The sequence below is a fragment of the Aquarana catesbeiana genome, linkage group LG11 (assembly GCF_042186555.1).
Source record: "Aquarana catesbeiana isolate 2022-GZ linkage group LG11, ASM4218655v1, whole genome shotgun sequence".
NCBI classification, from domain to species: domain Eukaryota; kingdom Metazoa; phylum Chordata; class Amphibia; order Anura; family Ranidae; genus Aquarana; species Aquarana catesbeiana.
This window is the reverse complement of record NC_133334.1, coordinates 39,290,930-39,316,907: the sequence shown is the minus strand read 5'-3', so window position 1 is coordinate 39,316,907 and position 25,978 is coordinate 39,290,930. Positions and strand designations below refer to the sequence as shown.

The following is a 25,978-nucleotide window of genomic DNA, read 5'->3' as shown; positions in this document are numbered from 1 at the left end:
CTAAGCCTCAAAAATCCCTGAATCAAACGTTTCCATGCATTTCTATGGGGAAAAAAAAAAATACTTTAGAAATGTACCAATCTGCCCAATTTGAGCTACATAAAAAGCTCCAGATCTTTTTTGAGCTCCAGGGCGACTTGGAGTGGAGATGTGAACAATCACCATAGAAAATAACTGATTTTTTTTTTTTTTTTTCTCCTCCAGCGTTTTGGTGCTTCGAGCTTCAGGCCCTGTCCATATTTGCATATTTTTTTGCTTGTAGCTCCAAGTTCAAAAACGCTCAACAAGAAAAAAACCTGTTATTATTTTCATTAGCCTTTGTTCACATCTGAGCGTCCTGTTGCTTGTAGCAAACCGCCTGTCACTCAAATAAGTACATGAACTACTTTTCAGGCAGATTGAGTGTTTTCGTCCCCATAGACTTTAATGGAAATACCCGAAAAGTGCAACATGAATGGTCTTTCCAAGTGTTTTCTGCTCAAACAGCAGCACTCCACATCTTTTAGTTGAAAGAAAAAGCCTGACAAAAGCTGCAAAAATGTGCAATTCTGCTCAAAGCTACATTCACACCTGAGCATTGCGTTTTTAAGCATTTTTTTGGAGCGTTTGTATGCGCGTTTGTGTACAGCACTTGTTAATTAACCGACAAAGAAAAATATCATCCGTTTCATCATCTGTTGCTATGTTTTTCAGATTTTTTCATCCGCTTTTATTCATTTTTCATTTATTTTTTTACTTTTTAGTAAGGGTTGGGGTTTAACCACTTCAATAGCGGGCATTTTCACCCCCTTCCTGCCCAGGCCAATTTTCAGCGCTGTCGCACTTTGAATCACAATTGCGCGGTCATGCTACACCGTACCCAAATTACATTTTTAGATTTTTTTCCCCCCTACAAATAGAGCTTTCTTTTGGTGTTATTTGATAATCTCTGCGGTTTTATTTATTGCGTTATAAACAAAAGAACAGTGACAAGTTTGAAAAAAAACACAATATTTTTTACTTTAGGCTGATATATATTCTTGGACATATTTTTGGTTAAAAAAAAAAAAATCGCAATAAGCATATATTGATTGGTTTGCGCAAAAGTTATAGCGTCTACAAAATAGGGGATAGTTTTATGGCATTTTTATTCTTATTATTTTTTTTACTAGTAATGGAGGCGATCTGCGATTTTTTATGGTGACTGACATTATGGCGGACACATTGGACACTATAAAAATGCACTGATTACTGTATAAATGTCACTGGCAGGGAAGGGGTTAACACTAGGAGGTAATCAAGGGGTTAACTGTGTTACCTAGGGGGTGATTCTAGCTGTAGGGGGAGGGGACTCAGAAGGGGAGGAGACCGATTGGTGTTCCTCTGTACTGGGAACACACGATCGGTTTCCTCTCCCCTGACAGAACGTGGGTCTGTGTGTTTACACACACAGATCCACGTCCCCGGCTCTGTTACTGGCAATCATGGGTGTCGGGCACGCGCATCGGCTCCCGAGTGATGCGGCGGGCGCACACGTGTCCAATAGAAGGCCAGGAAGCCGAGGACGTCATATGACGCTCGCCCGGGATGAGAGATCCCTCCTGCAGACGTCATTTGACTATGGGCGGGGAAGGAAGTGGTTAAAGGTTAGAGCTGGAGGTTCATTTACTTATTAGTTATATATTTAATTTGTTAGGTTAGGGGTTAAGGAGGTTAGGGGTTATTAGGGTTAAGGCTTTTTTTTTATTTCATTTTTGTTTATTATTATTATTTACAGTATTTTCATTTAATTATTGCATTAAAGCAAAACACCCAAACCAACCATTTCTATGGAACAAAAAACACTTAAAAAAATGCACCAATTTGCTCAACTTTTTTGAGCTTCAGATAGAAAAGGAGGAGAGGAGAAAAAAAAAACAAAACAAAACAAAAAAAAAAAAAACACAGTTCTCTATGGAGTTGGTTCACATCTCCATAGAGAACTGTGTTTTTTTTTTTGTTTGTTTTTTTTTCTCCTCCAAGTGTTTTGGAGCTTCGAGCTACAAAATGAGGGAAAAAAGAAGTCCAGTCTGAGCTCGTTAGGCTGGGCTTCTCCTATGGGTCAGAGAAGAGCAATTCATTTTGCACTCCTGTGACCCGTTTCCAGCAGAGAGCAGGCTGAAGTCCGCTCTCTGCTGACGTCACTGGAATCAGTCCAGGCCCCGCGTCATCCCAACAATGGGATTCAGGATCTGCCAGGTGCCTGGACTGATGCCTGTCCCAGCCTCTCAGCGAGCCCCTGAGAGCCTGACACGGCCGCTCCCCGCCCCTCCACAGCTCAGCGCTCCAGTGAGTGAGGAGGAGCAGAGAGGAGAGCTGCTGATTGACAGTCAGCAGCTCTCACCTCGGGGATCTGTGAGAACAGAGCCATCAGAGGTGTTTGATCATTCGGTTCGGACAGATGTAGCATCCACCTAGGTAAGTATGAAAGGGCAAAAAAACAACAACCCATACTTCTCTTTTAATAGGGCCTTACTAAAAACACTTACTAAAACTGGAGAGTGCAAAATCTGGTGCAGCTGTACATGGTAGCCAATCAGCTTCTAACTTCAGCTTGTTCAATTAAAGGGGTTGTAAAGTCAGATGATTTTTTTTATCCTAATGCATTCTATGCATTAAAATAAAAATCATTTAGTGTGGAGCATCCCTCTAATACTTACCTATCCAGCGATGTGCAAGAGTGCCTCGGCCATCCGGGACTCTCCCTCCTGATTAGTTGAAACACAGCAGCGTCACCACTGGCTCCCGCTGCTGTCAAAGTAAGTTAGCCAATCGGGGGGGGGGGGCGGGCTTGGCGAACCGCATCTCTGTGTCTGAATGGGGAGACAGAGCTGTAGCTCGGGTGCCCCCATAACAAGCTGCATGCTGTGGGGGCACTCAACAGGAGGGGAAGTGGCCGGAAGTGCCGGTGAGGGACCCAAGAAGAGGAGGATCTGGGCTGCTCTGTGAAGAACCATACAGTTTTATTTATTTTTTCTTTAAAAATAACAAAAAGAGACTTTACAATCACTTTAACCACTTAAGGACCGAGCCTCTTTTTGAGATTTGGTGTTTACAAGTTAAAAACAGTTTTTTTTGCTAGAAAATTACGTAGAACCCCAAAACATTATACATTTTTTTTTTCGAACACCCTAGAGAATAAAATGGCGGTCATTGCAATACTTTCTGTCACACCGTACTTGTGTAGCAGTCTTACAACCGCACTTTTTTTTTTTTTTAAATACACTTTTTTGAATTAAAAAAAAAAAGAGCTGTAAAGTTAGCTCAATTATTTTTAATATTGTGAAAGATAATGTTATGCCGAGTAAATTGATACCCAACATGTCACGCTTCAAAATTGCGCCCGCTCGTGGAATGGCGACAAACTTTTACCTTTAAAAATCTCCATAGGCGACGTGTTAAAAAAATTCTACAGGTTGCATGTTTTGAGTTACAGAGGGGGTCTGGGGCTAAAATTATTGCTCTCGCTCTACCGATCGCGGAGATACCTCACATGTGTGGTTTGAACACCGTTTTCATATGCGGGTCCTACTCACGTATGCTTTAGTTTCTGCACGCGAGCTTGGTGGGACAGGTTTAAATTTTTTTTTTTCTTATTTATTTTATCTTTTTTTTTTTTATTTTTACACTGTTTAAAAAAAAAAAAAAAAAATTGTGTCACTTTTATTCCTATTACAAGGAATGTAAACATCCATGACAGGACCTCTTAAATCTGAGATCTGGGGTCAAAAAGACCTCAGATCTCATATTTACATTAAAATGCAATAAAAAAAAAAAATGTTGTCATTTAAAAAAAAAAAAAAAAATTAAAAAATTGGCCCTTTAAGAGCTATGGGCGGAACGTTTTGATGTCACTTCCGCCCTGCAATGTTATAGAGATGGGTGGGGGCCATCTTCCCCTCACTCGTCTCCATACCCAGCAAGAGAGAAGATCTGATCGCCTCCGCCGCTGCCGATGGCTCTGGTAAGCGGGGGAGGGCACCGGAGCTCGGTGGGAGAGGCCCTCTCCTGCCGCTGATAAAAGTGATCTTGCGGCGAATCCGCCGCAGAGACCACTCTTATCGGAAAGCGGACCACTGGCCGAAGAGGAGGATACCGGAGTTATGGCAGCTAGCTGCTGCCATAACAACGATATTCCTCTTCAAACTTGGGACGTATATTGGCGTGCGGTGGTCCGGAAGTGGTTAAGCTTTGACAATAAAACCTGGAAGCTGATTGGTTTCTATGCAGAGCTGCACCAGATTTTGCACTTTCCAGTTTTAGTAAATCAACCTCAAAGTGTAAATGCTGGCCATACAGTCACAAGCTCTCTGCTTGCAGCCACAGGAGTCAGTAGATTCTTACCGCTCTCTATACTTATACCTGGCCAGCGACTCAGAACATCCAAAACATGGCAGCCAGAAAACTGGCATCTTCAGAAGCATGGTGAGCAATGTCTATAGGAAGCCTAAACATGGTAGTCATGTGAAGTACAGAGGAAGAGCTGACTAGTAAAGCTAAGAAGCCGTGTGATAGTGACTGCCCACCTTATAGACTTTATGATGCAGGCCTTACAGAAGCGGTGCCCACAGGGGGTCTGCAGCGGCTCCCGCAGTGCCATGAGACAGATGGGGCACTCGTATTTGCTCTCCAGTGGGGGGTCAAAGTCCACGTCGTAGCCTTGAGTCTCCTCCATGACCAGGCTGGAAGGGTTTGCGCTGGGAGTTTCCACGGAGGGGCTGGTGATGTCATCCTTGGTGTTCATGCAGCAAGCTGCCATAGCTCCGCAGCAGGCGTCGTCCGAGTCGGCCGCCTCGAAGCTGGTCCTGGAATTCATTAGACTCATAGTAGTCGGGCAGCTGGGAGCCCCGCCACCATCTAAGAGAAGAGAAACAGAAAATCAATGAACATTCTTCAAATGTAATGTGTATCCTGAAAGCCTTTAGTGCTGGAATCTAAAACAGAACTGCATTTGGTGTGCACATTATTATGGCAGCAGGACCCCCCCACCCATCCAACAGATTCTAGCAATTTCTGGTTCTAAAGTGGTTGTTAACCCCAGACATGCAATATGAATTTTAAATATGCATTTTTGGGCACCTTACACAGTTGGGCCCCCCGCCTCCCCCCGAGCCCCTACATTCCCCTATGGGCCATTCTACCGAATCTGCACACCGGCCACCTCATCTGTACGCACTCAGTCCCCCCCCTAAATCCTGTATATTTGTCCGCCCCCCCCCACATACACCTGAATATATGTCAGACCCCCCCTCCCACACACCTGTATATATGTCAGACCCCCCCTCCCACACACCTGTATATATGTCAGCGCCCCCCCCACACACACCTGTATATATGTCAGCGCCCCCCCCACACCTGTATATATGTCAGCGCCCCACCACCACACCTGTATATATGTCAGACCCCCCCCCACCACACCTGTATATATGTCAGACCCCCCCCCACCACACCTGTATATATGTCAGCGCCCCCCCCCACACCTGTATATATGTCAGCGCCCCCCCCCCCACACCTGTATATATGTCAGACCCCCCCCCACCACACCTGTATATATGTCAGACACCCCCCCACCACACCTGTATATATGTCAGACACCCCCCCACCACACCTGTATATATGTCAGCGCCCCCCCCACACCTGTATATATGTCAGACACCCCCCCACCACACCTGTATATATGTCAGCGCCCCCCCCCACACCTGTATATATGTCAGCGCCCCCCCCCCCACACACCTGTATATATGTCAGACACCCCCCCACCACACCTGTATATATGTCAGCGCCCCCCCCACACCTGTATATATGTCAGCGCCCCCCCCCCACACCTGTATATATGTCAGCGCCCCCCCCCCCACACACCTGTATATATGTCAGACACCCCCCCACCACACCTGTATATATGTCAGACACCCCCCCACACCTGTATATATGTCAGCGCCCCCCCCACACCTGTATATATGTCAGCGCCCCCCCCCCACACACCTGTATATATGTCAGACACCCCCCCACCACACCTGTATATATGTCAGACACCCCCCCACACCTGTATATATGTCAGCGCCCCCCCCCACACCTGTATATATGTCAGCGCCCCCCCCCCCCCACACACCTGTATATATGTCAGACACCCCCCTCCCACACACCTGTATATATGTCAGCGCCCCCCCCCACCACACCTGTATATATGTCAGCGCCCCCCCCACCACACCTGTATATATGTCAGCGCCCCCCCCCACCACACCTGTATATATGTCAGACACCCCCCCCCACACACACACACACACACCTGTATATATGTCAGACACCCCCCCCACCACACCTGTATATATGTCAGCGCCCCCCCCCCCCCCAACACACCTGTATACATGTCAGACACCCCCCAACACACCTGTATATATGTCAGACACCCCCCAACACACCTGTATATATGTCAGCGCCCCCCCCCTGTATATATGTCAGCGCCCCCCACACACCTGTATATATGTCAGCGCCCCCCCACACACACCTGTATATATGTCAGCGCCCCCCCCCCACACACCTGTATATATGTCAGCGCCCCCCCCACACACCTGTATATATGTCAGACCCCCCCCCACCACACCTGTATATATGTCAGACCCCCCCCCACCACACCTGTATATATGTCAGCGCCCCCCCCCCCCACACACCTGTATATATGTCAGCGCCCCCCCACACACACCTGTATATATGTCAGCGCCCCCCCACACACACCTGTATATATGTCAGACCCCCCCCACCACACCTGTATATATGTCAGACCCCCCCCACCACACCTGTATATATGTCAGCGCCCCCCCCCCCACACACCTGTATATATGTCAGCGCCCCCCCACACACGCCTGTATATATGTCAGCGCCCCCCCCCCCCACACACACACCTGTATATATGTCAGCGCCCCCCCCACACACACCTGTATATATGTCAGCGCCCCCCCCCAACACACCTGTATATATGTCAGCGCCCCCCCCCCCCAACACACCTGTATATATGTCAGCGCCCCCCCCCAACACACCTGTATATATGTCAGCGCCCCCCCACACGCCTGTATATATGTCAGCGCCCCCCCCCAACACACCTGTATATATGTCAGCGCCCCCCCCCCCCAACACACCTGTATATATGTCAGCGCCCCCCCCCAACACACCTGTATATATGTCAGCGCCCCCCCCCCAACACACCTGTATATATGTCAGCGCCCCCCCACACACACCTGTATATATGTCAGCCCCCCCACACACCTGTATATATGTCAGCGCCCCCCCCCACACACCCACCCACCTGTATATATGTCAGCGCCCCCCCCCCCACACACACCTGTATATATGTCAGCGCCCCCCCCCACACACACCTGTATATATGTCAGCGCCCCCCCCCACACACACCTGTATATATGTCAGCGCCCCCCCCCACACACACCTGTATATATGTCAACGCCCCCCCCCACACACACCTGTATATATGTCAGCGCCCCCCCCACACACACCTGTATATATGTCAGCGCCCCCCCCACACACACACCTGTATATATGTCAGCGTACACACACGCACACCTGTATATATGTCAGCGCCCCCCCCCACCCACCCACACACACCTTTATATATGTCAGGGCCCCCCCCAACACACCTGTATATATGTCAGCGCCCCCCCCCCACATACACCTGTATATATGTCAGCGCCCCCCCACATACACCTGTATATATGTCAGCGCCCCCCCCCCCACACACCTGTATATATGTCAGCGTACACACACACACCTGTATATATGTCAGCGCTCCCCCCCCACCCCACACACACACCTGTATATATGTCAGCGACCCCCCCCCCACACACCTATATATATATATATGTCAGCCCCCCCCCCCGCACACACCTGTATATATGTCAGCGCCCCCCCAACACACCTGTATATATGTCAGCGCCCCCCCCCACACACCTGTATATATGTCAGCGCCCCCCCAACACACCTGTATATATGTCAGCCCCCCCCACACACCTGTATATATGTCAGCGCCCCCCCCCCACACACCTGTATATATGTCAGCGCCCCCCCCACACCTGTATATATGTCAGCGCCCCCCCCCACACCTGTATATATGTTAGCGCCCCCCCACACCTGTATATATGTCAGCGCCCCCCCACACACCTGTATATATGTCAGCGCCCCCCCACACACACCTGTATATATGTCAACGCCCCCCCACACACACCTGTATATATGTCAGCGCCCCCCCACACACACCTGTATATATGTCAGCGCCCCCCCACACACACCTGTATATATGTCAGCGCCCCCCCCACACACACCTGTATATATGTCAGCGCCCCCCCACACACACCTGTATATATGTCAGCGCCCCCCACACACACCTGTATATATGTCAGCGCCCCCCCCACACACACCTGTATATATGTCAGCGCCCCCCCACACACACCTGTATATATGTCAGCGCCCCCCCACACACACCTGTATATATGTCAGCGCCCCCCCATACACACCTGTATATATGTCAGCGCCCCCCCCATACACCTGTATATATGTCAACGCCCCCCCCACACACACACCAGTATATATGTCAGCGCCCCCCCACACACACCTGTATATATGTTAGCGCCCCCCCCCACACACCTGTATATATGTTAGCCCCCCCCCCCACACACACCTGTATATATGTCAGCGCCCCCCCATACACCTGTATATATGTCAGCGCCCCCCACACACACCTGTATATATGTCAGCGCCCCCCCCACACACACCAGTATATATGTCAGCGCCCCCCCCACACACACACCTGTATATATGTTAGCGCCCCCCCACACACACCTGTATATATGTCAGCGCCCCCCCATACACCTGTATATATGTCAGCGCCCCCCCCACAAACCTGTTTATATGTCAGCGCCCCCCCCACACACACACCTGTATATATGTCAGCGCCCTCCCCACACACACCTGTATATATGTCAGCGCCCCCCCATACACCTGTATATATGTCAGCGCCCCCCCCACAAACCTGTTTATATGTCAGCGCCCCCCCCACACACACCAGTATATATGTCAGCGCCCCCCCCACACACACACCTGTATATATGTTAGCGCCCCCCCACACACACCTGTATATATGTCAGCGCCCCCCCATACACCTGTATATATGTCAGCGCCCCCCACACACACCTGTATATATGTCAGCGCCCCCCACACACACCTGTATATATGTCAGCGCCCCCCCACACACACCAGTATATATGTCAGCGCCCCCCCCCACACACACACCTGTATATATGTCAGCGCCCTCCCCACACACACCTGTATATATGTCAGCGCCCCCCCATACACCTGTATATATGTCAGCGCCCCCCCATACACCTGTATATATGTCAGCGCCCCCCCACACACACCTGTATGTATGTTAGCACCCCCCCCACACACACACCTGTATATATGTCAGCGCCTCCCCCCCCCACACCTGTATATATGTCAGCGCCCCCCCATACACCTGTATATATGTCAGCGCCCCCCCCCACACACCTGTATATATGTCAACGCCCCCCCACACACACACCAGTATATATGTCAGCGCCCCCCCCACACACACCTGTATATATGTCAGCGCCCCCCCCACAGACACACCTGTATATATGTCAGCGCCCCCCCCACAGACACACCAGTATATATGTCAGCGCCCCCCCCCCACACACCCACACACACCTGTATATATGTCAGCGCCCCCCCCCCCACACACACCTGTATATATGTCAGCGCCCCCCCCACACCTGTATATATGTCAGCGCCCCCCCCCACACTCCTGTATATATGTCAGCGCCCCCCCACACACACCTGTATATATCAGCGCCCCCCCACACACACCTGTATATATCAGCGCCCCCCCCCACACCTGTATATATGTCAGCCACCCCCCCACACACACACACACACACGCACACACGCTGCCGGGGACCCACTCCCGCTGTGATTGGACACAACGGGAGCCAATCAGCGGGTCCGGCTGATGCGATGTCTGCAGGGACCCGCATGTAAATGAGGCAGATCGCCGTTCTGAGTGGAAGATGGAGAGTGGAAGATGGAGATGTTGTGTTTCTGCTAAGCAGGAACACGGATCTCTGTCTTCCCACAGTTAAGCCACCCCCCCCCCACACACAGTTATTAATCACTCCCTAGGGAGACATTTAACCCTTTAATCATCCCTGATGTTAACCCCTTCCCTGCCAGTGTCATTAGTACAGCGACTGTGCATTTTTTTAATTTATTTTTCTTTTAGCACTGATCACTGTGTTAGTGTCACTGGTCCCCAAAGTGTGTCACTTAGTGTCAGATTTGTCTGCCGCAATCCTGCTAAAAATAGCTGATTGCCCCCATTAGTAGTAAAAAAAAAATAAATAAATAAATAATAATAATAATAATAATAATAATAAAAAAATTTAATAAAATTATCCCATAGTTTGTAGATGTTATAAACTTTTGCACGAACCAATCAATATACGCCAATTGGGATTTTTTTACCAAAAATCTTTAAAGTTTTTTTAAAAATTTTTATTGGATATGTTTTATAGCAGAAAATAAAAAATATTCGATTTTTCAAAATTGTCGGTCTTTTTTTGTTTATAGCACAAAAAATTTAAAAAAAAACGCAGAGGTGATCGAATACCACCAAAAGAAATCTCTATTTGTGGGAGAAAAAAGGACATCAATTTTATTTGGGTACAGGGTCTAAGTGTGGTTTCTCTCTGGTGCTTCATTCCTCTGTTATCAGCATAAGTCACTTCTGACAAGTTCTCCTGACACATGAGGGATGTTCCTTTGTTCTTCTGCCTATGTGGAGAGGGTGGGGGTGGGGGGGTGTCCCTTTCCTCCAATCAGCTCTCACATAGTGTATAAGCACTGTAAGAGCTGCAACTGCAGTTCCCCACCCCCTCCTCTGTACTCCTCATAGACGCATCACAAGTTTATCACAAATCAGCACTTTGAAGGGTTGTAGAGAGGAGAAGACTGCAGTTAAACAGGTACAACTTATGTAGGAGGATTTGTGTCATCTCTGTGTATCATCTGATACTATTCACTTCACTGGGTATAATTAAGGCTTTTACAACCACTTTAAAAATAAACAACATGTTATACTCATTTGCTCTGTGTAGCGGTTTTGCACAGAGTAGCCCTGATCCTCCTCTTCTTCTGGGGTCCCTCACTGGCACTCCTGACCCCTCCCTACTGCCAAGTGCCCCTAGAGCAAACAGCTTGCTATGGGGGCATCCGACTAGCCCCGCGCTCCTGAGCCGCTGCTCTGTGTGTCCATTAACACACAGAGCCGAGGCTTGGCTACAGCCCCTCTCTCTTCTCATTGGCTCCCACTGCCGTCTCAGCCAACGAGGAGGGAGAGTCCCCGGAGAGCCGAGACTCTTGTACACATCGCTGGATCGTAACAGGGCTCAGGTATTGGGGGGGGGTTGGCTGTTGCACACAGGTTTTTTACCTTTAAGCTAAAAAACCTTAAGCCTTATACAATCACATTAAGGGTCGGATCACACTGGTGCGATGCCAGACATTGCATGCGATTTGCACCGCATTGCTGTGCAGATCACATGCGATGTCAGACCAAGTTTGCGCAGGACCCTTTTTTTTTTCCCCGCACGGGGGTTCGCCCCCGTGCAATCCGATTCCTGTCCGAATCCATAGTCCGCACTGCGATATGCAAACGGATCTGGGGCAGCTCCATTAACTTTGTATTGACACCCGCAGCAGTTCGCAGAGGGCAGTGTGAACTGCCTGCGAGTCAGGTGCGACGTGGGAAGCCGCACTGAATTTGCAGGGTTTCCTCGCATCACTACAGTGTGAACTGAGCCTTACTCCATGCAAAATAAATATTGTCTAAAAAAAAGTCATATATATTCTTCCTTGAGTCTTGGTGTGCTTTGTTTATTTCTTCCAGATCTGTGCAGTAATCCAGTGTGAGACTTCCTGTAATAAAGACCGCTCACTGCTGCTCTCTCCTTATGCAGGGTGACTGGTCTTGTTTCCGCCCCCTTCCTGTAGTTTTCCGGAGACAGCCTGTAGTGGGTGGAGCTTGCTTGGCCCCCTCCCACAGCTTTGCTCTCTCCCCCTGTCCTGGGTGACTGGTCTTGTCTCCGCCCCCTTCCTGGAGTTTTCCCTAGACAGCCTGTAGTGGGTGGAGCTTGCTTGGCCCCCTCCCACAGCTTTGCTCTCTCCCCCTGTCCTGGGTGACTGGTCTTGTCTCCGCCCCCACCTTTAGTTTTCTGCAGGCAGCCTGTAGTGGGTGGAGCCTGTTGGGTCCCTCCCACAGCTCTTTTCTCTGCACAGGCTATGTACAGCACAGTGATGATGTCACTGCTACCTTTACAAAGTCATAACTGGGTTTGTAAACACATTTAGTGCACACAAAGTGGTCTTATATCCTTTGTAGCTATAGAATATATGTAAATAAAAAGGTTTGTGCAGGGAGTTCAGCATTAAGGAAGACCTGTAGCATATATTGTAAAGGTTTACAGCCTATCCAGGAGGTTTATAAAGCATTACTGCTGCTCGTTTATATCACCTCTGCCAGCTAAAATGCATTTAAAAATGTGCAATAAAAGATTGTAAAAAGGTGTTGAATGAGTTTATTAGATATATGTGCACAAGATCAGCCTGACCTAAAGAATGTTATCAAGGCATGGTAAAATGTACAACACCTTGTTACTGTGTATGTCTTATCTATTCCTGCCTTTTGTTATTCTGAAGAAATAGTTGATTATTTCTCTGTATCAATGTGCAAAGTGAAGGTGAAAGGGAGTGATTTTATAATTAGCAATGAGCTGCTGGACTTGCAGGGTTCTAATGAGGAAAGTGGCAGGGTCTCACTTTAGATGCGATTTCCCTTTAGGAGTATCTCATCAAAAAGGACATTCTTATTCCAGAGGATGCCCAAAATCTGATTTGTATCTTAGTGTAGACTTCTGGGAAAATCAGTGAGCCAATCAACACAAGCAGGAAATGATGTTTCACGGGGGGAGTTCTGTGCACCATCTGTGTACAGAACGCCTCCAGGTTGCCATATTGCATTTCACAGAAAACCAGAGCGCTGCGGAATGAAGAGGAAAGGTCGTTTTAAATAACATTATATTACAATATGATTTGTGTAGCAATTATATATTTTTTTTGCTATTTTGTTGCCACAAAAGTGGAACTATCCTTTTAATCTCCTCCCCAGACCCCCCCCCCCCCCCCCATGTTCATCAACATTTTGGATCGAATAAAGCCTTGTTCAAATCCATAAAAAAAAAAAAAAAAAAAAAGAAAAGAAAAAAGGTACATTTCACTAAGCGGCATCTTTGACATTTGTGAGGCAATAAACACGGTTCAGGTGCAAAATAGAGAGATACAAGGTAACATTGTTTCATTCATTTGCAGATCAAAGAGAAGAGCTTCTCTGCATGTAACATCAGTTAAATCAATCTGACAATTAAAAAAAAAAAAAAAAAAAAAAAAAAAAAAAAAGGCGCTCCTATTTAATCCCTTATTAACCACTGCAGCCCCGGAGGGATTTGCCCCCTTCCTGACCAAGCCCTTTTTTTGCGTTAAGGCACTGCGTCTCTTTGACTGACAATTGCGCGGTCGTGCGACGTTGCACCCAAACAAAATTAACGTCCTTTTTTTTCCCCACAAATAGAGCTTTCTTTTGGTGGTATTTGATCACCTTTGCAGTTTTTATTTTTTGCGAAGTGAAGAGCGGCGGGTAAAGTGCGGCAGGTGAAGTGCGGCGGGTGAAGTGCGGCGGGTGAAGAGCGTGGGGGTAAAGAGCGGCGGGTGAAAGGCGGCGGGTGAAAGGCGGCGGGTAAAGAGCGGCGGGTGAAGAGCGACGGGTGAAAAGCGGCAGGTAAAGAGCGGCGGGGGAAGAGCGGCGGGGGAAGAGCGGCGGGTGAAGTGCGGCAGGTAAAGAGCAGCGCTTGAAGTGCGGCGGGTGAAGTGCGGTACCTGTGTGGGTTTCCTCCGGGTATTCCGGTTTCCTCCCACACTCCAAAGACATGCTGGTAGTGTCATTGGCTCCAGCCTAGTATGTGAGATCGGGACCTTAGATTGTGTAGGTGACTTGAGGACAGGGACTGATGTGAGGGTCAGTTCACACCATAGAACTGCAGTCCGGATGTGTTCTGGATGCTTTTCTGCCTGTGCGTTTTTTGATGCGTTCCAGTGCTTATTTTTCCCCCTCTTTTTTTCTTCACTTTAAATAAGGTGAGTTCTGGTGGGTTTTTGATATTTTACCATCTTTCAGTGCAGAAAAAACGCAGCATGCTCTACTTTTTTGTGGAGGTCTGGTTCACACCACAAAAACACAATCCAGATCCATTCTTGATGCGTTTCTGCATGCGCATTTTTAGCGCGTTCTGGTGCATTTTTGATGCGTTTCCGATGCATTCCAGATGCTTTTTTTTCCCTGTTTTTTTTTTATTTCACTGTACTGGGGTTCAGTGCATTTTTGATGTGTTCCAGTGCGTTTTTTTTTTTTTATGTGTTTTATGGACAGTCCAGTGCAGGAAAAATGCAGCATGTTCTACTTTCTTTTATGGAACTGGAAATCCCTGGAACTGACCACACTGGTGTGAACTATGCCACTGGAAACCATATAACTTACTATCCATACGTTTTTGATGCAGAAAAAAATAAATAAAATAAATCGCACTGGACTGCATGTGGTGTGAACTGGCCCTGAATGTACACTAAAAACCAATTCACACCACATGCAGTCCGGTGCATTTTTTTTTTTCTGCATCAAAAATGCATGGAAAGTAGGTTACATAGTTTTCAATGGCATAGTTCACACCAGTGCTTGCAGTTCAAGAAAACAAAGTAGAACATGCTGCATTTTTTCTGCACTGGAATGCTGTAAAACGCATCAAAAACGCACCGGAACACACCAAAGAAGCACTGGAAGACGCATGTCCTTATTTAGGCTCCATTCACACCTGAGCGTAGCGGTTTTGAGCGTTTTTCCGGCGTTTTGTCGCGTGTTTTTTTCGGGCATATTTGCGTGTTTCCCAGCGTTTTTGAGCTTTGGCATTTTCTTTAATTAGCCAATAGGAAAAATGATGATCTGTTTCATCATTTGTTGCTATGTTTTTAGATTTTGTCATCTGCTCCCTGCTCCAAAAACGCCCAAATCTGCCTGACAAAAAAGGGTCCAGAACTTGTTTGAGCTTCAGGCGACTTGGAATGGAGATGTGAACCATCTCCATACAGAATAATGGATTTTGTTTCCCCTCAAGCGTTTTGTATCTTCAGGCTTCAAGCTACAAAACGCTCAGGTGTGAATGGGCTCTTAAGGTTAAGAAAAAAAGAGGGGGGGGGGGAAAAAAAAAACGTACTGGACTACATCAAAAACGTACTGGAACGCATCAAAAACGTGCAGGCAGAAAAACAATTGGACTGCGATTCTATGGTGTGAACTGGCCCTAAGTAAAGTGCTGCCACTATGTAAATATCTATAATAATGAAATAAATTCAGAACTCATCAATCCTGCTTCCACCCATGGAAAGTCTCACTTCTCCTGTTGGAATAATACAAATACAGAGTTGGGAGACTTAGGAGCTCCAACGCCGTCCCCGAAATCAGGTTCACTTTCCAGGATCCACCAAAAACATAAAGGTGATTTTGGGGAGGAGGAGCCCTATAATCCAGAATGAAGTATAGGAAGAAAATATAAATTCGAATATCTCTCCTGGATCAGAGTGGAGAGAAAACAGAAGAAGAAGAAGAACATCCTCAGTACTTACATCAGCCTGACGAGGGACGAGCGCTGTGTCTGGCCGGAGTACGACATGTACAGGACCTGAGCTACAATCCCTGGGAATTTCCATCACACATTTCCTCTCCTATTGGAATGCTGGGAATGTATGACATCAGCTATCAGCAGACATTTCTATAGATATCCTTCCAGGACTCTCTAGGTTTTATTAGGGCTCAATGTGAGTTAATCAATTACCAGCTCCCAGCTATAGATAACTATACAGCTCACGGTTATAAACCTCATCATACACATCTATGGGATTATAATGTGACTTGTGTATGACGAGTGTATCTATGGATCTAGACTTAGCCCCGGTCCACACAGGGGCGGCACGACTTGCAGGTTGCCTCACCGAGGCGGCCTGCACACGACTGCCACGGCGACTTGCAAAACGACTTCTGTATAGAAGTCTATGCAAGTCGCCCCCAAAGTAGTACAGGAACCTTTTTCTAAGTCGGAGCAACTTGCGTCGCTCCTATTAGAACAGTTCCATTGTACAGAACGGGAGGTGACTTGTCAGGCGGCTAGGTCACCTGACAAGTCGCCCCTGTGTGAACTGGCACTTAAAGTGTTTGTAAAGTCAGAAGGTTTTTTTTTTTTTTTATCTTAGGGCCAGTTCACACCAATTCCCCCCCCCTTTTTTTTCCTTAACCTCAAATAAGAACTTGGGTGTTCCAGTGCGTTTTTAATGCTTTTTACAGTGTTCCAGTACAGTCCAGTGCAGGAAAAATGCAGCATGTTCTTTTTTTTTTTTATAATTCATTCTTTATTAAACATTTTTCTCTTATTACAATAAACATTTACATGGTTCATCTCCCCAAGACAGAAAACAATATTCTTGGTTTGTGTATGTAGACGCCACCAACAGGAACAGGAATGGCTCCCTCAACACCCTCTCCCCCATACCCTAGAAAGGGGGAAGAAAAAAAAAAAAAGGGGGGGGGGGGGGGAGAGGACCTTCTTTAGGGTGTATGTGATCTATATGTGTCATTAACTTATCACACGTGAAAAGAAAAACCAAAAACTCCAATTTTATAAAAGTGTTGTAAAGCTTATTTCAATCGTTCAAATTAGTGCTCTATATATGTTATTGACCTGTTACGTGTGAGATTATATATATATATGAAAAAAAAAAAGGGGGGGGGGGGGGGGGGAATCACCTCATTTATAAATGCATTATACATAATGCAGCATGTTCTACTTTTTTTTCTGGAACTGCAATTGAAAGCACTGGTGTGAACTATGCCATTGAAAACCATATAGCCTACTTTCTATGCATTTTTGATACAGAAAAAAACGCACTGGACTGCATGTGGTGTGAACTGGCCCTTAATTCATTCTATGTATTAAAGCGTATGTTAACCCAAAAAAAAAAAAAGAGATCCTGCTCCTTTAACTACTTCCCGACCGCCGCATGCCGATGTACGTTGGCAGGTTGGCTCCCCTGCGCAAATCGCCGTAGCTGCACAGCAGCCGCTTTAAGGGGTATAGGAGGCGCGCACCCGCCGCATGATGTAAGAGCTGATGCACGTGTCCGGCGGCCGCGATGTCCGCCAGGCACTCTATTTGTGGGGGGAAAATAAAAGGGACATCAATTTTGTTTGGGTACAATGTCGCACGACCGCACAATTGTCAGTTAAAGCGATGCAGTGCCGTATCGCAAAAAATGGCCTGGTCATTAAGGGGGCGAATCCTTCCGGGGCTGAAGTGGTTAAAGCATGACATGTTAGGCATCTATTTACTTGGTGTAACACCTTTTATATTTTACCAAAAAATTGGGTATTTCATTATGTTTGTATGCATTGAAATTCATTGAAGTGTATTTTTTCGCAAAAAAAAAAAAAAAACCCGATGCGCAAATACTGTGTGGCATAAAAAATTGCAACATTCACCATTTTATTCTCCAGGGCCTTTGCCTAAAAAATATATAATGTTTGGGGGTCCTAAATAATTTTCTATGGAATTTAGTATACATGTAGGAGAGAAACGTCAGAATAGGCCTGGTCATAAAGTTTGGTGATTGACATCCAGCTGATCTCTTTTGCAGGTTTATGTATTAAAAAAAAATAAATAAATAAAAAAGAAGGACTAAAAACAATCCCTGTGATGTGAAAAAGAATGTTAGGAGGATTCTTCTTTCTAATCCTCAGATCAACGTACACAAAACATTCCTATATATAGTACAGGATTTTCCTTACTGCTACCGGGAAACCCGATGATGTCATAATTATATAGTGACTTCAGGGATTTTCCCATCTGGAAAGTCACACATATGGATCAGGTGACTGTGTTATGGGATCCATAGAAATTCACTCTACACACAATGAACACAATTATATTATCCTCTCTGGAGTAAATTATATATATATATATATATATATATATATATAGATAGTTTTTTATTTTTTGCAAAGTATAACTAAAATATATATTTTTTTTATTTTTGGTAGAGTGGAGAAGTATTAGCTCTCTGTCAGTACCCTTGTTAGGGAGATCCACATTCTCTATTTGTTCTGTTTATCTTAATCAACAAAAGGGAAAGAAAATCCAGAATTTTGGGTTGCCACCGGAACAGGAACAGTGAGGAAAACTTCCAGTGGGGACATTAGTTCTGATAACAACCAGGGATTCCTACACTTTTGGATTTCCTCTCATTTCCTGTTTTGGCTATGAGACAAGAAGTGAAGAGAGATCTCTCCAATGGGACACAGATTAAAAAAAACTGACGGGGTTATAATCCCCCCTTACTCTATCCAAAACTTAAAAAAAAAAATGCCTTTATTTTTTCTTTAAATCAGAATTTTTGTCTATTAAAGCGATTGTAAAGTCAAAAGATTTTTTTTATCTTAATACATTCTATGCATTAAGAGAAAAAGCCTTCTGTCTGCGCAGCAGCCCCCGCTAATACTCACCTGAGCCCCATCTAGATCCAGCGATGTTGTAAGGGCGTCTCAGCTGCCCGGGACTCTCCGTCCTCATTGGCTGAGACAGCAGCGTGGCGCCATTGGCACCCGTTGATGTCAAAGTCAGTCAGCCAATGAGGAGAGAAAGGGGAGGGGCTGGGTCACGGCTCCGTGTCTGAATGGACACAGGGAGCTGTGACTCAGCGCCGGTGCCCCCCCATAGCAAGCTGCTTGCTTTGGGGGCACTCAACAGGATGGAGGGGCCAGGAGCTCCAGCCAGGGATCCGAGAAGAGGAGGATCGGGGCTGCTCTGTGCTAAACCACTGCATAGAGCAGGTAAGTATGACATGTTTGTTAGTTTTAACGAAAAACAAAAATAAAAACTTTAAAATCACTTTAATTACTTAACGCACGCCCCTGAACAGGATATATATTTTCTGAATGCAGACATGCTAAGTTTTATCGCAGCGCAACCCAAATCACACTGCAATGTCAGGCAGCACAGCGCGCTGTCCAACATTGCAGTGAGTGAAGTGTACGGTTTGTGCACTTCAAATAAAGCTCACACACAAAAAAAAAAAAAAAAAAAAAAAAAAAAGGGGACGGTTCGGTGCACTGAATCATGCACCACGCTGCCCCCTAGCCAGCCGGCAATGAAGAGCGACCGGAGTGCTGAAACGCTCTGGCTGCTCTGCGAGTTGGCCCTATATTTGCGAAAAAAACCCAAAACAACAACACTGAAAAGTAATTGCACGCAATTAAAGATGAGGTGGAGTAAATAGATACCAAATATGTCAAGTCTCAGGCAAGTCATGTAAAACGCTGAACAACTGTCCAGATCTCTCCTACAGAAAAGCTCATAGCCTGCGGTATAAAGCCCCCCCCCCCCACTATGCACTTGTTCCCGCTACGCAATTTTGACATGAAATTTTTACACGATTTTGCATCTCATATAGGGCAGCCCATTCCACTGCATTTGCTGCCCGAAAAAAGCTCCTGCTCCTTTTCGGGCGACAAGCTTGGCGTGGATTGCTGCCCAAACCTGTTGAGTGAAAATCACCGCAGAATCACTTCACGTTTGGGGTGCCACTGAAGGCTAAAAGGCACCCAAATGTACACAGGGCCTTGTGCTGCGATTGCCATGCGATTTGGGATCATGGGTAGAATTGCAGCGATTCTGCCCGCGATCCCAAATCGCAAGATGTAAACGGGGCCTAAAACTGAAGCAAGCGTACTAGACCTATCCAAAGAGCCAGAGAGGTTGGAGCAGAACTCCAGCCTTGTTTATTGAAAATGAAAAGGTAAAGTGACCCCAAATGTCCTCCCCTCCGAACCCCAAAGCACATAGCATCCATGATGCTGGTGTAGCGGTCCGTACACTGTGCAGGCAGCCCATGTAAGTCTATAGGGATGCAAACGACCCATTAAGGTTACTTTCACACTACTCTATCAAAGACATATATTTAACGCAACGCATGGTGCGTTTTTGCCACGTCTGCGTTGCATTTTCACCATATCATTTTCCACTATTCTAATTCAGTTTCCAAGTGCGACTACTCTGTGCTACTTGATTGCAATTTTAATGCAACTTTGGAAGTCGCAACAGCATAGATAAGAAGCATTCCTATGTGACTGGGATGGGTGTTTTTTTTTAAACCCAAACCTCCCCTCCCCGGTCATCCTTGCTCCCTAAGGCTAGGTTCACACTAAGCAGATTTGATCCTTCCATTGATCAATCCTTCTATCGATCCTCCCTTTCTTTCGATCCTTATTTCCCATCAATCCTTCCTTCCATCCCTCGATCGTTCCTTCTTTTTTTTTTTTTAAGCCCTCACCTTTCCCTCCCTGGTCATCCTTGCTCCATAAGGCTAGGTTCACACTAAGCAGCTTTGATCCTTCCTTCAATCAATCCTTCTATCGATCCTCCCTTTGATTGGTTGATCCTTCCTTCCTTGCGATCCTTATTTCCCATCAATCCTTCCTTCCGTCCCTCGATCTTTCCTTCCTTTTTCTTTTTTTTTTAAACCCTCACCTTCCCTCCCTAGTCATCCTTGCTGCCTAAGGCTAGGTTCACACTGAAGCGGCTTTGATCCTTCCTTCGATCAGTCAATCCTCCCTTTGATTGATATTTCCTTCCTATCGATCCTTCCTTTCTTCTGATCCTTCCCTCGATATTTTCTGATCGAAGGAAGGATCAATCGAGTAAAAAGGGAACGGATCCAAGGAAGGCTCCAAAAATTGCAGCTGTATCAAAATCAAATGGATGAAGGATGACCAGAAGTGAGGGTTAAAAAAATAAAAATACTCATCCATCAAAGGCGCATAGGAATGCTTCTATGCTGATGTGAATCCTGTGAGTTAACATAGGAGTCTATAGAGCTGAAATCGTCCACCAGGAACCTTTTCCAAAACTGCACTCACATACATTAGAAGGGCACCATTGAATATAATGTGATTTCCCTTGTCATCCAATTCAGTGAACCTGGGCTTAAGCACTTCCCATTCATTTCAATGGAGCCATGCGGTTTTGGTGTTTTTATTTTTTTTTTACTGGACCAAACATGCATCCAAAATGCAGCAGGCAGTTTTTTTTTTTTTTAACCGCAACAGACCAGTGTGAAGAGCTACATAGGAACATAGGATTTAGCCACTTGCCCACCAGGCACTTTCTTCCCCTTCCTGCCCAGGCCAATTTTCAGCGCTGTCACATTTTGAATGACAATTGCGCAGTCATACAACACTGTACTCTTCTAAAAACGTTTATAATTTTTTTTTTACACAGAGCTTTCTTTTGGTGGTATTTAATCACCACTGAGGTTTTTATTTTTGCTAAACAAACGAAAAAAGTCAGAAAAATCTTGAATAAAAGACATTTTTCATAGTTTGTTATAAAATATAGCAAACAGGTCATTTTTCTCCTTCACTGACGTGCGCTGATGAGTGACACTGATTGGCAGCACTGGAGGGCACTGTTGGGACTGCACTCATAATTAGGACACCAATGATCAATGGCCTGATTTTCAGTGCCGATGTCTTTTTTTTAGACCCCTTTCACACTGAGGTGCTTTTCAGGCGTCTTAGCGCTAAAAATAGCGCCTGTAAAGCGCCTCTCATGCCTCCCCTGTGTGAAAGCCCGAGTGCCTTCACACTGGGACGGTGTGCTTGCGTGATGGGAAAAAAAGTCCTGCAAGCCGCATCTTTGGGGCAGTTGAAATAAATGGGCAGCACTACTGAAGTGCCGCAACACAGGCGCTTTTAACCCTTTGTTCAGCCGCTAGTGGGGGATAAAAGCGACCCCCCTAAAGCCCAAAAAGCGCTGCTAAAATGACGGTAACGCACCATTAAAAACTAGCGGTGCTTTATCACTAACGCGGCGCAGCCCCAGTGTGAAAGGGGTCTAATACAAGTCGGGTATTGGCTCTCCTCTTCTCTCCTCCTGCTGTCAGCGCCAGAAAAGGAATAGCAAGAACCGGCTTGTGTTTACATTGGTGATTAGCCGTCATTGGACACAGCTGATCACATGGTAAAGGGCCGCTGTGATTGGCCCTTTACCCCAATCTGTGATTAGCCGAGTCCAAAGAACTCAGCGATAATAGAGAAGGGCGGCGCGGGCGCAAAGTAAGCCCAAGCTGTAGCCGTCTTTCGGCTACAACAAGAGCAGGATATAAAGGGATGCGGCTCTCTTCCACTTTTTTTTAACTCATAAACTGAACAAAAATGGATCGCTGTGAAAGCAGTCTTACGTTGTACGGGACTCAGCGCCCCTGAGAAGGAAACCTGATAGTGAAACATGACTTCTGATTGGTTCCTCTGGTCTGTGAAATAAAGCTTGACAGGTTCCTACCTAGTGCCCACCTTCCATTACAAAGATAGGGCTTTACCAGGACAGATGTAACAGTTTCCAGAGACATTTTCCATAGGTCTTATTTTTATTTCCAGCTACGACTTCCCCTTCCTATAATGACTGCCAACGCTGCTTATCAGATGCGTCATTCTCAGGAAGGACCTCCAATTGCTGGACTATGTCAGTGTCAAGGACAGACAATATATGAAGTATGCAGGGTCACAGGCTGCTACATCACCACAATTCCATTACACTGAGCTGAATAATAAAAAAAAAAGAGGAACTAAATAAAATAAGAAATAAATGTAAAATTTTGCAGCTTACTAGTTCTCAGATGTTGTGGCTGTATTCGTTTTAGCAGCCCAGTGATCCTCACAATTAACACATGTAATAGGGGGACAACACTCAGTTCATTGGGGTTATTTTACTAAAACTGGAGAGTGCAAAATCTGGTGCAGCTCTGCATGGGAGCCAATCAGCTTCTAACTTCAGCTTGTTCAATTAAGCTTTGACAAGAAGGCTGGGTTCACACTTGTACGACAAACGCTCCGACATTGGGAGCTCATGTCACATGACTTGTGAAAATCAACGTTTCCCTATAAGAGCCGTCTTAACTGATCCGATTTTGAAAATGCTCCCTACACTACTTTGGTCCGACTTTGATCCTACTTCAGCCCATTGAATATCACTGAAGTCGGATCAAAGTTGGATCGCCGTCTTAACTGACCCGACTTTGGCATGCGACTTGTGCTCTGAGGGTCTTGAAGGGGAAGTCCACACCAAATAATAATAAAAAAATAAAAACACATGGGTTCCCCTCCAAGAGCATACCATGCCCTTCGTTCTGGTATGGATTTTCAGGGGGAACCCCATGCCAAAAAACGGCGTTGGGTCCACCCCAAAATCCATACCAGACCATTATCCGAGCACACAGCCCGGTAGGTCAGGAAAGGGGGTGGGGACGAGGGAGTGAGCCCCCCCCCCTCCGAACCATACCAGGCTGCATGCCCTCAACATGGGGGGGGGGGGGGGGTGGGTGCTTTGCCCACCCCAAAACACTTTGTCCCCATGTTGATGAGGACAAGGGCCTCTTCCCGACAACCCTGGCCGTTGGTTGTTGGGGTCTGCGGGCGGGGGGATTCCAGATTCCGATAAACCCCCCCGCCCGCAGACCCTGACAACCAACGGCCAGGGTTGTCGGGAAGAGGCCCTTGTCCTCATCAACATGGGGACAAGGTGCTTGGGGGGGGAAACGATTGCTTGTCCTCACCCCCTTTTCTGACCTGCCGGGCTGTGTGCTCGGATAAGGGTCTAGTATGGATTTTGGGGGGGGGGGGAACCCCAATGCCTTTTTTTGGCGTGGGGGTTCCCCTGAAAATCCATACCAGACCGAAGGGCCTGGTATGCTCTTGGAGGGGGAACCCATGCCGTTTTTTTTTTGTTTTTTTTTTTACATTGTGCGTGGAGTTCCCCCTAAATATTCATACCAGACACAGTGCCTGGTATGATCGAAGTCAGATCCCTGTTCATTGAAGTCGGACTTCAGATAGCAGGGCAAAGTCGGATCCAAAGTGGTACGACTGTCATGTTGTACCAGTGTGAACCCGGCCTCTAACCTGAAAGCTGATTGGTTTCTATGCAGAGCTACACCAGATTTTGCACTCTCCAGTTTTAGTAAATAAACCCCTTTGAGTCTACAGGACAGGAAGTGGAGGAAAATCTTCACACTGGGACACAGATGGCAAAAAGAAAAAAAAAAAAAAAAAAGAAAAAAGATAGATTTAACTATTCCCTATTCTATTCAAAATGAAGAAAAAAGTCTCGTCTTTACATATCCTCACGCACAGCTGCTGGTGTCTTCTGCGTGGAACAGGTCCAATGAGCCAGTCTTAGCACATGGTATGGTTTGTTTTTTTTTGTCCCAATATTTTTGAAACGTCACAAAGTTAGCTGGCATTAAGTTCTACTGACTGCATCACAGTGCAGTGTGGTAGATTGCCTTGCACCATGCTGTGCTGAAGAAAAAAAAAAAAAATACTACATGCCATACTTTTTTTTTCTTTATAGTGGGCACCACTGCAACAAAGCCAACCGGCATGATAGGAAACTAGGCATTTTGCCTTATCTTGGGACTGCTCTGGGTAAGGCCACACAACGCACTTTATGTGAACAAACCCTTAAATAGGGACTCTAATAGGCAAACAGCTGCACTCATCTGAAGTCCTCCCCTCCTCCCAAACTCAACAAAAGTACATGCAGATGAGAACCCGTGCCATAGATTATAGTATAGCCCAATGGCTGTAAACCTTACTGAGACCAGTGCCTGCTAAATATTTATACTCTAACAATAGAAGTATAGGAGCACAATATGTACGGAGCTGCTGGAAGGCTCTATGTGGGGCAGGGTGTCACTGCAGGGGATGGGATTAAGGGACTCTGCAGCAGACTTAGAAGCCCTGTGTGGAATGAGGCTACTGGAAGGAGCTGGGGGCAACTGTGGGTGGTGGGGTCTCTGAAGGGGGCCAAGGACTTTGCAGGGGCAATATGGGAGACTGGAAGGTGCCATCAGAGACAGTTGGGGAGGGGGGTTAAAGGCTCTACAGGAAGCTGGGGGGCACAGCGGGCAACTGGGGGGAAAAAGGAAAAAAAGTGGGGTCTTAGGGCACTTTGGGAGCTAGGAGGCACTGTGGGATGTTGGCAGGCACTATTTGGGGCTGGGTGGGCACTGAAGGAGGCTGGGTGGGCACTATGAGCAGTTGGGTGGTACTATGGGAGACTAATGGGCACTATGAGCGGTTGGGTGGTACTATAGGAGACTGGTGGGCACTATGAGCAGTTGGGTGGTACTATGGGAGACTGGTGGGCACTATGAGCAGTTGGGGGGTACTATGGGAGACTGGTGGGCACTATGGGAGGCTGGTGGCACTATGAGCAGTTGGGTCGCACTGTGGGAGGCTTGGTGCCCCTATATGAGCAGTTGGGTGGTACTATGGGAGACTAATGGGCACTATGAGCGGTTGGGTGGTACTATAGGAGACTGGTGGGCACTATGAGCAGTTGGGTGGTACTATGGGAGACTGGTAGGCACTATGAGCAGTTGGGTGGTACTATGGGAGACTGGTGGGCACTATGAGCAGTTGGGTGGTACTATGGGAGACTGGTGGGCACTATGAGCAGTTGGGTGGTACTATGGGAGACTAATGGGCACTATGAGCGGTTGGGTGGTACTATAGGAGACTGGTGGGCACTATGAGCGGTTGGGTGGTACTATAGGAGACTGGTGGGCACTATGAGCAGTTGGGTGGTACTATGGGAGACTGGTGGGCACTATGAGCAGTTGGGTGGTACTATGGGAGACTGGTGGGCACTATGAGCAGTTGGGTGGTACTATGGGA

At 46.7% G+C, this 25,978-nt stretch overlaps 1 protein-coding gene across 1 annotated transcript in view; it reads right to left on the bottom strand.

Moving 5' to 3' along the window:
* TRAF6 (TNF receptor associated factor 6) overlaps positions 1-25,978 on the bottom strand; it is a 51,787-nt gene that overhangs the window by 23,320 nt on the left and 2,489 nt on the right. The window contains exon 2 of the mRNA XM_073604185.1: positions 4,545-4,875. Within this exon, the coding sequence (XP_073460286.1) occupies positions 4,545-4,875 (331 nt within the window). The remainder of the gene's footprint in view (positions 1-4,544; positions 4,876-25,978) is intronic.